At 39.5% G+C, this 16,238-nt stretch overlaps 1 protein-coding gene across 2 annotated transcripts in view; it reads left to right on the forward strand.

The window, feature by feature from the left end:
- The window catches only part of DAB2 (DAB adaptor protein 2), a 472,148-nt gene that overhangs the window by 351,522 nt on the left and 104,388 nt on the right, over positions 1 to 16,238 (forward strand). For both annotated transcript variants that reach the window (XM_044069830.1, XM_044069823.1), the window contains 2 exons: positions 1,624 to 1,792; positions 3,729 to 4,322. In XM_044069830.1, the coding sequence (XP_043925765.1) occupies positions 1,624 to 1,792; positions 3,729 to 4,322 (763 nt within the window). The remainder of the gene's footprint in view (positions 1 to 1,623; positions 1,793 to 3,728; positions 4,323 to 16,238) is intronic.

Consider the following 16,238-nt stretch of genomic DNA (forward strand, 5'->3'; position numbering starts at 1 on the left):
CTGTTTTATAAAGTTCAAGAATCAATCCATGGACACAGGCCATAGCTAACATCTAAGAATATATGCTGTACAGATGACATATCACCAGGTCTGTTCCATTTCCAAAGACCAAACTACAGAAACTCACTATGCAAAAGGCATAGACTGCAGTACGTTTGCCAGGGCACCGCTGGTTGAACCCCAATGTGGGATACCTTGCCACTCTGGAATTTGTCTGCTAGATTGTTGATAGACATGACTCTCTTAGTAACCATGCTGACAATCTAAGCTTTTCCTGTACTGAGAGGAAGCTGAGCCCCTAAATTCCTAACCAGGGACTCCAAAGAGTAATACGAAGAGCAGTCTCTCCATATTCATTACAGCAGGGCTATCCCCCAAAGTAAACTTGGCTTGAACCACAGTCTCCATAAATGATTTGTCAACTCGTTTCCCTTGGAGAAATCTCCCAGCTTTTAATGGCAGTGAAGATCCCTAAAGGCTTAATCTCCTGTTTTCAGTTTAGTGTCCCTCTAGGGGAGCAGTATCTTTATTGGATCTTACAACCCCTTCTACATTTAAAAACTATTACACTTCCCATTGGTGAAGACTAAAACAGGCTTTCATATTTTCTCAGCTGCTTTCATTTTATATTAGCTGCATTTCTTTTCTCTGCCATGTTTGTCTACCAGTGCTAATTTCATTCTGTCCATGTGGAGCTTTTACCTAATGTACTGTGGTTGTCGTGTCTGCTATTACTGGTAATTCTGGAGCAATGTCCTAGTAACACTTTCGCACAGGCTCATATGGCTAGCTTGATGGAAAAGGTTAGTGTTCTAGGGCATGTCCAGATGAGGATTCCAGTTGCACTGCAGCTGAATTATTTTGAACTCTCAATTTGTTGTAAATTGACTTTGTTTGACTTCTGTAACAAGTTTGCCACCTGTCTATGCTGTACTTACTGTCAATTTGTTGTAAATCGACTTTATTTGTTTGACTTCTGCCACCTGTCTATGCTGTACTTGCTGTTTATGCTCTGTTTGCTGTTATCGGTACTGAATGTTGTTGGTCATGGTTGTATAATATCCCTTTAGGTCTTGTACCCTGCTGAGGAAATATGCCCTTTTCCAGAGCTGGAATAACTTCCTCCCAAGAAACTTGAGGGTTTACACAATCCTTTAGAAGAATCATTGTTGGAAGTAGTTGCATACAGTTGCTCTGCATTTAGTGCATGGTAAAACTGGTTGGGCACGCTTGGTTATCTTATGCTGGGTAACTTTCTTCCCAACAACAAATGATGTGCTTGGAAATAAGTCCTTGGATATAACTCTTTAATTGGTGCTGTTACATAGGTAAGAGAGGTGTTTGGCATAAATGATGGCACTCTCCCATGTAGTATTTTAATGGAATCTGTCTATATCTTGGTTTTTAGAAAGCAACCTTCAAATTTTAGATGACTAGTAACTTTGCTGCACGTTAAATCTTGGTGATGTACTTTGAGTACAGCAGGTTTTTCATGATGGTCACTATTACATTTTGATATGTGCATTTGTCATACTGCCTGCGGTTTCCCAACCTCATGCAGTGCAGGATTAGTGTAGAAAAACTAGTATAGAATTCTCATTTCAGATGTTTTGATTGTTGCAGTCTTCCACAGATGTATTTGGAACAGATGCCTTTTCACCAAATACTCCCTCTACACCACAGTCACCACCTGTATCCCAGCCTGTTGCACCCCAGGTAAATCCCTTGGACCTCTTCAAAACTGCACCAGTCACTGCCATGCCACTGGCCACACCTCTTGGAGGACCAATCGGTAAGTGATTTTGCTCATATTTGTCTGTACTTGGAAAAGAAAATGGATTTCATTCAGGTTTATTTTGCACATGTGGAGTAGAGTGACTTCATTTTACACTGCAATCTTTCTATTTGCATGACTTCTTTCAAGAAAAATGGAGTGAACAATGGGTTGCATGTGGCAAACCATTATGCAATGGATATTAGACAGGGAAACGGTGGCAAAGCTACAATTCTGCATTACAGTTGCAGAATATATAATTGAGTTCACTGAATTGCATGATGCATAGAACAAGAAAAATGTCAGTGGAGTAACTAGTTATCAACAATATTGTATGATGTGAAAGTTTAATGAAAATGTTTGTTACTGGGGTGTGCTGTCTTGCGCAGGCCCAAGACTTTACAATGTTTTAATGACCAAAGAATTTGGCATTGGTGGATTTTGCATTTTCTTTTAAAAGAACATAGTTTATTTGGGAGGGGGGATCAGTGCTAAGAACTAAATGGGCAACCTTAAAACAATGTCTTCAGATTCAGAGCAAAACCCTCTTATCGGGCATATTTTTTCCAGTGTCAAATCCAAAGGTGAAGCTATCAGTAAAATGATTTGGTGAAAATTACTTTGGTATTGATACTTGGCTGTAGTTTGGGGATGAAAACCATTTGTTCCCCTGGCGTAAGGGAGCAATTCTAGTCCACACTGTTGGCATAAATAGTGGGATTTGGATTCGACAAATGAGGGTTGTGTGCTGTTTGGAAAATCCATGAACTCCTAAAATACAGTAATTCAGCTTTGGACATGTATTTTCTAAAGTTTCTGAAATTTAGACAATACCACTGCTGTGAACCTTTAAATGTTTTCTATAGATATCTTGCTGTTTTTCTAGTGGTGAGTGGGTAAGAGGAGTTTGCTGTGCCTGTAGTTATGGGTGTACAGTGTACAAATTTTATAGGGATGACTATTTGTGGCTGTTCCACTGCTTGTTGAATTCTGTTTAGTGTAAATGGCATGTCTGTCTTGCTTGCATATGATTAAAGGCAAGAACACCCAGAACATAATTCTCACTGCACAAACCATTGATCCGAGGCACCAAAACAGCTATACGACTGCAATGAAGTGTGGCCTTTCAAGCTCATTGCATTGTAATGTGGCAGGTATATACTACTGTCTGATGTGGTCTTGTATATTTTAGTAATACAAAGCATTTGCTATGCATGTAGTTTATAGATGTAGCAAATGATTTTTAAAGGATTACCATGCAGCCAAATTCCCATCTTTGATGCTTCAGGAGAGAAGTTTTCAAATTTGTGTTTGGGGTAATTTATTTCAGTCCTAGCTGCAGTATCTTCTGAATTTTTTAGTATTTGTCTATTTGTTTTGACTGTTGGAATATGTGCATTGGCTGTGTTTATCCTAGCTTGACTCCATATAGAAGTAAATATGGATGTTAATACAAAATACAGGTAACTGCATACCACTGTAATGTATCATGGGAAAGTTAATTGGCTGTGATATTTGCATCCTGTTAATCTTTTTGCATAAAATGCAGTGTCTTGAAAGCTTAATGAGCTTAAATTCCTTGTAATTGTCTTCTCTTCGTTTCTGGCAAGTTTAGTCAGCTGCTTAAACATTATAGCACATGTCTAGATAAAAGCAATAGCCATGTTAACTAACAGTATGATATTTTTGTTATAATGAAAGCGATTGGGCAGGCTTTTGTACTATTTGCCTTTAAAAAAAAAAAAGTGCTAACATGTTTGCCAAGTAAGCTGCAGTATCAGTCAGATGGAGCAGGTCCATATAGTTTTGTACACCGTGCTCGCTTGATGGAAAAACTAGAAATTGCTTTCCCCTTCCAAAGCACCTCTGACCTGGACAAATGGGGCCAAGTATTTGATGCTATTCATGACATTCACTGCACGTGTTTGTGCTAATGTTGCTGTTTTATTTCTAGGAGGGATGCCTGCTGGAACTACATCTGTAGCACCATGGGGTCAACAACAATCTGTTTTTGCTCAGAGCCCTGGACCCATCATGGGGCAACCTGCAGGTTTTGGTGTTCAGGGAACCACCAGCTGGCAGCAGCCTCAGTTTGGTGTACCATCACAAGCTCCTGGCTCCTGGGGTCAGGTAGTACCTGGTCAACCTAATGCATGGCCACAGCCCACAGCTGCAGTTAATCCATTTCAAAACAGTATGTTTCCTGCTTCTGGGTCTGTACCTCAGTTAGGTTCAGTAATGTCGCCTCCTAATACAGTACCTCGTCGACCGTCACCAAAACCAGAACCTCTGAAAGAAGCTGTTGAAAAGACTGACATGTTCACTGCCCTGGATCCACTAGGGGACAAAGAAAAGAAAAATGCCAAAGACCTCTTCAAAGACTTCCAGCTAGCAAAGCCTCCAGCAGTGCCAGCAAGGCGCGGAGAACAGAATGTAAGCTGTACATCAGGAGCATTTTCCAACTACTTCTCTAGTAAAGTGGGCATCGCTCAAGATTCTGCCGATTATGACGACTTTGATATCAAGCAAATGTCCAGTACAGCCAGTGGTAAGAAATATTTAATGTGCAATTTAACATTTTGTGTCTAAGGAATATGTGGAATTATTTTTATGCCTCACTGTTTTGGGACACAGTATTCTCACCAATGGTTGCAGTTTCTAAACTGCAATGTGGTAAGTTTTGTTCAGATTAGCACCTGACTATGCAAGGGCCAATTTAGAATTTTAGCTTCTAGGTATGGTGTAAACACACCTCTTCATAGATTCCAGTTTCCTACATTTGCTGCATATACAGTATTTCTACCTTGCATCAAGTTTTGCTTTTATCACTGTGTAGAATTGACTTGTGTGCATGCATGTCAAGTTTAGACAAAGGTAGTTATCCCTGCGTGTTGCAGAACTTTATCATGCTAGTTGCCTAAGCTGGCCTTCAGAAAGATAAGTGGATAAGTACAGATCAATGTGTTCAGGATTTGTACAATAGTTGGACAAACTATATTGAACATACCCCTTTGAGCCCTGCAAACCAGCATGGAACTGTAGTAAATCCACCAGTTATCAACTTGGCATATAGATATTCTAGAATGCTTTATTATATATGCAAAGCAGAGGAAGTCCTTGCTCACCAATCGTGGTCTTCAGATGGACTTTTCTGGGTGGTGGTTAGCACATCAGCTCTTCCTGTTTAGAAATTCTTCAGCAGCCTTTCAATAATATGTGGCTGTTGTATAAAATATTTCTCACCATTGATATTAGCACCCCTGAAAAGGTTATGTCTTGGTAGTAAGTTGTCAATGTCATTTATGGGTAATAAGGCATCTCTGAGATTTTTGCCTCGTGGTTCTGTTTTGGGGTGCTGTCTTGACCACTGGTTAATGTGTATGGTGTGAGTTCTCATGTACTGCAGTTTCCTACCTCCAAAAACTTGCCGATGGGTTGATTTTATACTGAAATGCTTGGGTCACCCTTGCCCTTAAACACATGGCTGAAATGAATGTAGCTTATTACCTGGTTCATGGAAGTGTTTTTGATTCCTTTTTTATCCAGGTAATAGTTGGAAGCATTAGAATAAAGTATTAATCTGTTAATCCTTTAAAGGTCACCAGAAGAACCTATTGGAATCTGAACTTCATCTCTACAGTGGAGGAAATGTTTACCTTGCTCCAAATTATTCCACTCTACTACAGTTACCTGCTGCAGACTCCAGTAACTGATTTTTGCGTTTACTGATGGAATGTCACCACCAAACTGCCTAGTTACGTTTCTATGCTCTGGGATTAAACTTCTCATTTTCAACCCAGTGGTACTGCTTAAATGGGAGCCTGACTTAAGTCGCCATTTATATTGCTGCCCTTAACACTAAAATATGTCCAACTTTATATATGCAAACTCTAGTGCCCACCTAATATACTGTTGAAGGTTGTATACTTGTGTGGCGTAGCTCATGGAGTTTTCATGGTTCCATTCTGTACTTGAAAATGTTTTTATGAATGATTACTCTGAACTAATATATGTAATTTAAGTGAAGTAAATTGTGTAGTGTACTGGTCCATTGGGTTTGTGTGCCTGGAGAAATAACTCCAACCTGGTAAAAGACAAGAAATTACCAAAAACTGACCAAAATGAATGCAATACAAAGTAATTGTTTTGTCTCAATACAAATTGGACAATGGATTGAGAGACTTTTAACTAATTTCTGTTCCCAGCTCTCCATCTTTAAATACATGCACAAATCACTTGACTCACTCTAAAATCATTACATAACTGAAAACTCACTTCACCAAAGCTCATTTCACTGAATGCAGAGCACTGTAAGGAAAGTAAAACATATATGCCCTTCCCCCCACTGTAGTGTGATCCTGGAGTTAGTGTGTGTGTGTATGTATGTATGTATATATATATATATATATATATATATATATATATATATATATATATATATATATATAAATTCTTTATAGCATTAGCATGTTCATATATTCTATATTCTCCTGTTTTCCCATGTGTGTACTACATTTAAAATTGCAAGTAAAAAGCCCATGTCCTGCAATAAAAGATCCTTCTTGGACATATCTGCACATACTGCATGAGTTGCACTTTTTGATGCCATTTTTTTGTGTAAAGATAATTACTTTCTTAAATCCTTTTTAATATTCTTACCCTACCCCCACTAATAAAAATGGGTCAATCACCTATTATGTCTTTACGTTTTACAATTTTAGAGCATATTTCAGTAAATTATTAAAGGGGGGGTAAGGGTGATAGGGGATCAACTGGGTTATGTGGTGTACATGTGACATACTGGATGAATTTGAGGGGGAGAAATTTGTCACTGGTGTGCTTAGAGGTTCTAACACTTTTTTTTTTTACTAACATTGTTGCTTTAAGAATGACTCTGTTTTAGATGTGTATATTTTGAGATGCTTTAGAATCACATGAGTGTCAGGTAATTTATGTATGGAAAGTTGGGAATAGCATTTTTTAGTATGGAGTGTGATGTTCTTTGGTATTGCTGGGGTTGGCCTTGGTGGTGGTTTTCATAAGACATTACACAACGTGTCTAGGAACTGTAGGTTATATGAATGTAAAAATGATACGAGATGTGGGCTTCAGGAAATGCAAAACACGAAGTTTTTCATGTAGTGCCCATATGTGGAACTCCAGATGTGCATATTCAAAGTACTATGAATAGCAAAACTACACATGGTGGCTACATTAGTAATGTTAATGCAGTATTCAAGGAGCGTGATGGGTACTGCACAATACAGTGCAGCCTGTGAGGAAGGGAGATGGAGACGGCATGACTTTTTTTTTGAAGGTCCGTCAAATGACAAGGGGGAACAGTGGCTGGTAATCTCAGCCTAAAGGGATTCTAGATTTTTGTAAGGGAAAAATATTGGGTTCCCTTGGAGGTAAAACCAGGGTTCAGAAACTGCAGATTTTTATTTATTTATTTTTTTTAAACCTGAAAAAGCAGAAACCAAGGTATGTAGCTCTTGTTACTAAAGACTATCAAGGAGTGAAAAGACTTCACCCAAGGTCCTTTTTAAAGCCCATATGGCTTTAAAGACGCTGAAGGGTTTAAGTACCTTCTCCCATGAAGTTTGCTTTCACTCTCTGAAGGACCTGGGGATTCTGATTCATTGGCTGTGGATTCTGAAAAGGAATACTTATTCCTCCCATATTTACTCTCCACTGCAAACCTCTCAACTTCTTGGAGCAAGAAATCTGAACAAAGCCATAAAGAATGGGGGACAAAGGCCCCAAAATAGCTTTATGGCTTTATCAAACTTAGAAAGCTGATAAATTCATGCCAATGCGAAACCTGTTCTGTCATTTTCTGACTTCAGTCCTCAGTGATTTGACAGAAAACCACAATCTTTGGAGAAATGGACCAAAAGTGAGAGATCTCTACCTGTGAAAATCATGAACTGGTGAGAAGGTGGTATGCTTACATGGCTTTTAGGTCTGAAGAGAACTCCAACTCAGTTGGAGTTTATTTTTGAGGCAGCATTAAAATGATAAAAAGCACCCGGATGTCTGTTCAGAAATTTTATATCTTACAGATGGGTTAAATTTCTGCAATTTCTCCTGTTGTGGAAGCTCTTCTAGGAAGTGTTGCATATGTTTTTAAAATGGATTCCAAGATCTCCAATCCTTATTCTTGTACAAGAGCCCCTCATCAGATCCATCTGTGATTCCACCCCCTTTAACTGGCAAGCCTATTAAGCTGCATGTCTCTTCCAAGCTCTTGCCTTCAGATAAGGATAGTAGAGCAATGGACAGGTACAGTAAGAAGGCATTTATCTCTGCCACCTTAGTTTTCAAGACCTTTTACTAGACCCACAACTTTGGTATGGGTTTCTGGGCAAACTCGGGTGCATTTGTGTCAAATTCCAAGTCCTTTCTTTGCTGGGTTCTGTTTCCCAAGTAGCTTGTCATTTTATCAAATGTTGCTGATGCTTCATCTATGGAAGCTCCATCAGGTTGGTTATTAGGAGGTATTCGTGGCTTATGCTAAAATCTTTTTTCACCTGAGTTATGTGAAGGCAAAACTACTGGGCCTTCCTTTGGGTACATCAAATCTGTTTACTGCTGCTGCTGTGGATCTCAATCTTTGCAAGACAGGGAAGGTCATACAAGATCTTATATTTTCCTCCGTTCTGTACCTAAATAGCAGTGGAATTGCAAGAAAGTGTCTGAGAACTGAGGGTTCCAGGCACAAATAGACTTTAGTAGATTTCTTTTCAGACAAGTCAGCTTCTATTTGGCAATCCTTTTCCCCTCTGCTAGATTCCTTTTATCCTATGGTTAACATTTCACATTTGGCAACAAATCAGACTCTTGGATTCTCTAATTTGTAATGTCCATTTCTTTGCATGAACATCCCTTCCCTTTTCAGGGATGATCAAACCCCCTCCTTGCTAATTACCTCCTTTTTCCTCCTCTTTGACCCCCTGGCTTGAAGTGCTATTTAGCTAGTGCCTCCTTGCTAGAAGGACAAAGATTTCTACTCCAGAAAGCTTTTGATTCCCAGGAAGGTGAGCTGTTGTAGACTCATCTTAGATCTTTTCTCAACACATTTCTGAAGGTTCTTTCCAAAAGGTCTCTAGTCTCTTTCTTGTGCTGCTTTCTCAGGCTTTTTGGTGCCTCTTGACTAGACGTTCACCTATCTAATATTCATATAACCCTCTCCAAGAAATTTACAGTTCTCTGTATATCCTTTATCTCTGATTTGTGGACAGTTCTCTGTATATCCCTTAAAATATCTCTGCTTTGCCTTTGTCTTTCTACAACTCCTAAATTTCTAAACCTGGATACAGCCACTTGCAGGATGATCAGGTTTTTCTTTAATCAGGTTCGTTTTCTGGTTCATACCCCCTCTTTGCAGAGGCTTCTTGCCGAACCTAGAACTCCCACTGCTGATTAGAGATCATCAATGAAGCCCATACTGTTGAGTCCAATCTGACTCGGGACAAGGTTTTCTTGGGGTGAAGGATTCATACGACTGCTGTCCTTCCTGCCCCCAAGACCTATGACATTGTTTTATCCCATCTTCCTTTGCAGCAGACATTTTATCCCATCTTCCTTTGCAGCAGACCTCACCAAGTGTTTCTCCGAGCCCTAGGGTTCGTAGCATCTTATTCCAACAGTTCCTTTTACCAGACTTCATATAAGAAAGTTCCAGTGGTATCCAAAGACACTTTGGCTGCAGCATTGCCACGCTATGGACTTCATTCCTCTCTTGCCTTGCTTAAAGGAAGAAATTTCTGTGATGGTTCCCCCAAATGTCTCAAAGCAGACCTTCCTTTTTACTTTCCCACCCACTTGGGAGCGGTTTACAAATGCTTCAGACTTGGCCTGGGTAGCTTTCCCCAATAAATATCAATGTCCCCAGGTCTAGTCTCCACAGGAGGTGAAAGATCATATTAACATCAAGGAAAGGAGTGTCTTGTCCTGGCTGTTGGCTTTTGACTCCGGATCCATTCACTGTTCAGATTAACTACTAACATGTAGTACATAAATGGGAGAACTTTGTAGACTAGCCCTCATAACATGGACTTCTGCCATCATTTGATTCTTCTGGTGGTTTGTATTCCCTCACAATGTTGACAGACTGAACAGATCCTTATGAATGGATACTTCAATAAGGTTTTCCTGGACATTGTCTGGTGGTGGGGTATTCTGAACTTTTTACCACCCATCAGAACAGAAATTGAGTTATTTTCCAGAGTACCAAATTCTCTGGCTTATGGTGGAAGATATGCTCTTCTTGGGGATGTTCTTGTATGCTTATTCTGTTTCCACAGGTCTTGCACAAGATCATGTGGGACATTCCCAAAATCTTGGTGATTCCCTTTTGACCCAGACAGCATTGGTTTCCATTTTTCACCTGGCTAAGGACTATATCAGGAGTTGCACCACAGGGTAGCTCTACTATCCCAGGACAAGGGCTCTAATTTCCCCCTTTCTCAACCTACAGTTGAGAGAGTGGGTGATAAGGTTTTGATTTCTTTTAGGTAAGTTTTTGAGGATTTGCCTTGGGTTTTACAGGATGCTGGAAAATCTACTACTAGAAAATGTTGCAAAGGTGAGATTTTTCTTGGTGTCAAAACAATGAACAGGAGGATTTTTCTTGGTGTCAAAACAATGAACAGGATCCTCTTATTATCCTACTGTTCTTTGAGCTTTTCTTCTGGTCAGGCAACTCCTGTTAAGGTGAATTGGTGACTCATTTCTGCTTCTCTGATCCACCACTTTCCCCAGAGGTTGTTTCTAAAAGTTGTCCATATTGCACCTCCAAGGAAATGTATTTCTTTTTCCTGGGACCTGTAACTTTGGTCTCTAAACTGACCACACCATCTTTTGAACCAGCAGCAGCTTTTTAAAGTTCTGTACCTGGAAATTGATTTGGTGGCTTTCTCTTCCAAGTCTGAACTTCAGTCCCTTGTGGCAGTTCTCCTTTTCTGCCCCCCCCCCACACACACACACACACAGACCGTGGCTTAACTTAAGCATACAGTATGTATTGTTTTTTTGTTAAATCAGAAGATGCGTCTTCCTATTTTCACTTTCAAAATGGAGCATAGACTAGGAAATCTGAACAGCTTTGTTTCCAAGACCAATTGGGTGTAGTGGTTTCTAAACAAACCATCTCCTGGATTTCTAAAACAATTTATTTTCATGGCAAGCAGCTTCCTGTGCCTGTACACTTCTAGGGTGGTTGCCTGTCTTGGAGCTTTTTTAAGGGCTCAGTGGTAGATCCATTTTGGAAGCTACTTTATCTTCTGTACATGCATTTAAGCACTATAAGTTGGATGTGATGTCTAGGACCAGAGTAAGTTCTGCCAGGTTCATCCTCCATGAATTTTTGGAGGGTTCCTCAGTTCCTTTCTCCTCCCATCTTAGCTCTAGTACTCTCCGTATTGTAAGGAATACTTGTAGTAATGATTAAGGAAGGACAGGCCTATTATCGCTCTTTCCATCCCTCCCGCTTTCCCCTGTTTTTTCTTCTCCCTCTGGCTGAGAGGTTTTCCTTCTTTCTTAGATGTACATGTACTATTTTCTTCCTAATTAGCTGATGTATTCCCCTTAGGCAATTCAGTTTGGGGGATTTGGTGCTTGTACAGTGATTGGAAGGGCCAAAGGTACACAAGTGACTTGCATCGGAGGCATACGACTTTGCTATGCTGGCCAAACACATGTCTATCTTTGGTTTATTCCTATTGTAAGAAATAATGCAACAGTGAAGTAAATCCTCTACTGTTATGGCAAGATCTTGCACAACTGTACTTTCTCATGGTAAGCTCACACTAAACCAGTTTGGTGCATGGGATTGCTGGAGAGCGCGTAGTCTTTTTACTAATGTCAAATATTCATTTTGCCGCCTCGGTGCATGTGCAGTAGGGCTCTATTAGTCTCCAAGAAGCAAAATAATTATGAATATATTCCTGTAGCATGGAGGGGGTACTGCGCATCTGCTGAGATGGTGTACAATTTCCAGGTGTTAAAAACTAAATCCTGGTCACTCCATTATGATAAACTTCGTCCTGATCAGTATGACTTGCTGAACACAAATAGGTTGCTAGTACAACAGGGAAGGAAATATGTTTTAGTATGAAAGACCTAAAACTCGAGCAATCTGTGTCTATCTGAATAAGTGTAATGCAGTTAAATAAGGCAAAATTGTATCTGCTTTATACTTGGGACCAGGATGTACAGTAAGCCTGGCTGGATTTGACAGCTGTAAGTACAAAATCAAATGCTAGACCTTGGATTAATCAGTTATGCTAGTCCTGGTTGGGAAGAATTTGTAGTAGCCATGCTTGGCCCATTCTGTGCTCTTTTTTTTTTTTTTTTTTACCCCAATTTGGTCTACCTTGGGCTGCAAAATAGTAGCTGCTTTATGGCAGTAAAACTTTCCATTTTGAGATGGGACGGACTGCCTGTCCTTCCAGTGTCATGCACCATCAACTAGCCTGATATGGTAGAAATTCCTTGAATAAGACTACTCATTTTGAGTCCTCCCAAACTGATGCAGCATATTTAGCCCCCCCCCCCCATGGCAATCTCTCCTGTGGCATACTCCACTTGTCCTTCACCATGTGACTGGTTTAAAGAATAACTGGCTTGAGCCTTTATGGCTTTCGTAACTGGCTTGAGCCTTTATGGCTTAAGTCAGAGTAATGTATCCAACACCCATGAAGCATCAGCCTCATTTTGTTAGCTAAGCTGGGTTTATGATGGCTATCCCCTGCCATATTTGGTCCTGATAAGGTCTCTTTCTAAAGCAGAATATGCATATGAAAAGTATATGGGCTCCTTCAATGCATATTGCATCTTCCATTTAAAGTACCCATGAGACTTCATAAATCAGAGGCAAGAACTGTATAACCATATTGTGAGGAAACTCTGGTAAGCTGAAGCTTGCAAAAAACTGTAGTCTGGTGCAGTAATATGAAATGATGAATTCTAATGTGGAAAGCAATCGGCCCTGGGTCACTCTATTTGGGGAAAATGATTTCTTATTGCAATAGCCAGTGCAGTGGTCATACAAACAGCATACACAATTTCTACATGTGCAACACAAAATGGAAAGTACAGTATGCAGCACGGCTACAAAATGCTTCACTCACGTCTCCAATGAAAAGTGCCTCCCCCGTATGAATGTGAAATGATCCAACATGAGCCTGGTAAAATCTAGGCATGGTTCATCCTCTTAACTATAGAGGACGTAACCTCAGTGTTTTCCTGTGCTCAGCGGAATTACTTTGATTTGTTGCCTGCAGTGCTTAAGTGATGAGACATTAGGTTTCCCTGCCTTTATGCTACGCTTGCTCTGTGGTACCCCTGCCTTTGTGCTACGCTTGCTCTGTGGTACCCCAAGAACCAAAAAAAGCAACTTAAATGAAACAATAGAAAATGTCATCAGACATTTTAAACATTTAAATGTTTAATGGTTCTGTTCTCCAAATATGTTTGACATTCTGTTTAGCCAACTTCTCAAAATTAATCAAATTACATGATGAAATTATCCAGTAAAGTCCTAAAACATGGTATAAGAAACTCATTAAAAATACCAATAAATGCAAATTTTTATCCTAAGTCAATGTTTCATATTTTAGCTGTCATATGTAAATGAAAACGGATTCATTTATAACTGGAAATTCTGTAACATTTAATAAAATCTGCCAGTATAATTCCGTGTACTTTCTCTCTTATGGGGATGTTTTTAAAATGAATACAAAGTTAAACTTAATACATGTTTGTCTGCATAAAGCTTTTCTGTCCCCATTTTTAATTGCATAATTATGCTTGTAAATCCTAATCCTTGGGAGTACATTCAGTTTTGCTAACATTTTGGCATCCTAGGCAGCTTAAGTACACAACTCTGTGGCTATACAATTTTGACTCCACATGCTACAAGTCTTGGATAAGTAAACTAAAACCTGTAGATACTCCACCAAAGGCTGCCTGCCCACAAAGATTCCAAAGGAAAAAAAGCCTGCTAGCCCTCATGCTGAACAGCTACAAAACTTATTTTAAAAAGCAGGAATGAACACTTTCAGGACCAAGCCCTTCAGAAACCTATCTGAAGAAGGGTTTGGTCCCAAAAGCACTCATTCCTGTTAATAAGTTTTGAAGCTGTTCAGCGTGGTGGCCAGTACCGGCTTTTCTCATGGATAAGTAGGTGGTCTAGTATTTACTGTCTAATATACATCTGCATTATCAACTGGCACCACATTTGAACATGGTCTGATTTTGAATTCTGTCATCATAATCTTTCCATGATACTTATGACCCTCTTTTTTTTATACAAATGGGGTAACTCCCAAATTTGTTAAACCCAGAGCACCAAAAGCACACTTGTAATGGCTTTAGAATATTTTTGAGTAGTATCCCAATATTTTCTGCATTATTTAAAATAAGCTGAAAGCGCTCCTGTTCTATAATTTAAATATGGGATTTTAAATACCCCCCCCCCCAATGAATACCCTCAACTCTAAAAGGTCGCCATTCAGGAGGCTCTAACAAAAACTGCCTTTCTACTAAATTTTAACACTCCTAAGGCAGTACGTAACTAACACAAACCCAAGTATTAAAACTTAGGGATGCCTAGCTTTGAGTTTAAGCAGAAAGGTTTATTAAGAATGCAAAATTTAAAATATAGATTTGGAATCCATTTAATATTTTGTATAAAATAACACTTCAGAGGTGCAGTCATGTACGTTTTACAATTTTTAAACTGGGTTTGAATCAACTGTTAACATTTGACAGTAATGTACACATGATCACCTCTGCATGCAGGACTGAAGAATTTTAATTTAATGTTTTGGAAAAGTCTGGATATCCAGATGAAAGTGTTTAAGTAATTTTATACACATCTTGGGAAGCGATTCTTGCAGATTTGTACTGGATTTGGGTGTTGGTGACAAGTTTGGTTAAATTTTTCTTTTGCCATAATGGGTGTCTGCTTCTGAAAATATTGGATGCCTATTGATTTTCTCCATGTGCTAAGTACATCTAATTTCATCCTTTCAGATGTGAAAGAAATTTGATTGTGGTACCACAATTTTGTCAGATTCACTGTTCCCAGCCCAAATGATAAATTCAAAAACCTAAAATGGGCCTTAACCCTAGGGCCAATAAACTGCTATTGAAAATGTTCTTTCCCATGACCCCATTATAACAAAAATGAGGGCTGTCCCCCCAGGCAACTCCTTTTTTTTCTGTTGAATACACCACCTTTGAAATGACTCTGCAAAACCATATTCATACATTCTTCAATTGTAATAACTTCATGTGCTAAAAAAAAAAGTAGTCATGAAACCATTCCATTTCCTCTTCATGCAGAGTAACATGAAACAAAAAATGCTTATTAAACATATCCTTGGATAGTTTAAGTCCCAGACATCCTTCACAATGTGATTAAATTCACCACATCATTATATCCTTTGCTCAGACTGAACATTGGTCCATTTGTAACATGTATGCAACTCCATGAGCAGAGTACCCTTAAATTCTGCAATTCCTAAAGTTACTTTTTAGGAGGGGGCAAGCTACTCTGCACACCCCCTCCCCCACAACCCCTGTAAATTATGTACATACCAACTCGGAAGCGACTGGGAAATTATCCCCCTGGCACCTGTGTGTCAAATGGACAGAGGCTATTCCTCTCAACCTCTTGGAGCAAGAAATCTGGATGAAGCCATCAATAACTGGGGGAGGGGGCAGTCCAAAAAGGACACTTTTTTTTTTTTTTTAAACCTTGCTCTTACAAATGTAGAAAATTGATAGAACAGGTTTTGCATTAGCATAAATTTTCTGAAGGGAATGAAGTCTGAAACCCATGTCTGTCGCTTTCTGATTTCAACCCTAAAGGGTTTGCCAATGATTTTCCCAAGAAACACAATTTTGAGAAATGGACCAAAAATGAGGCAAAAATCTGGACACTCTTTGCAAATCTGTGCAGTTGAGAGGTATGACAGAGGCAGCCTGTAGTTTCTTGACCACAGTACCTTAGGTTACATATACCCCCTAAAATGACATCTGACGCAGTTGGTTACACATGGGATGTATGGCTAGGCTTATAAAGAGTCCTGGGGTTTACTCGATTATACACAGGAATCTAAGCAGTTACTGTTTTAATATCAACAGGCTACAACCTGTGAGGTTAACAGCATGCTGTGCAGTAATGATGCATGTTGATAGTTTTGTCAACAGCATGCTGTGCAGTAATGCAGGTTTATAGGTTTGAAAGTTTTATAGCTGGAATCCAATAGAGGAGCTCACCAACAGGTCATAGAAGCAATGGGGCAACTACTGCCAAGAGAATAACAGCAGGAGATCTGTTAACTCAATTGCAGGTGGGGGGGATTCTCACTTTCTTGGTGGGAGTGCAGGTGGGGGGGGGGGATTCTCACTTTCTTGGTGGGAGGTGCTAATTTTTTATATAATATGTGTT

The sequence above is a fragment of the Protopterus annectens genome, chromosome 1.part0 (assembly GCF_019279795.1).
Source record: "Protopterus annectens isolate FY-2018-M chromosome 1.part0, PAN1.0, whole genome shotgun sequence".
In the NCBI taxonomy this organism is placed as follows: domain Eukaryota; kingdom Metazoa; phylum Chordata; order Ceratodontiformes; family Protopteridae; genus Protopterus; species Protopterus annectens.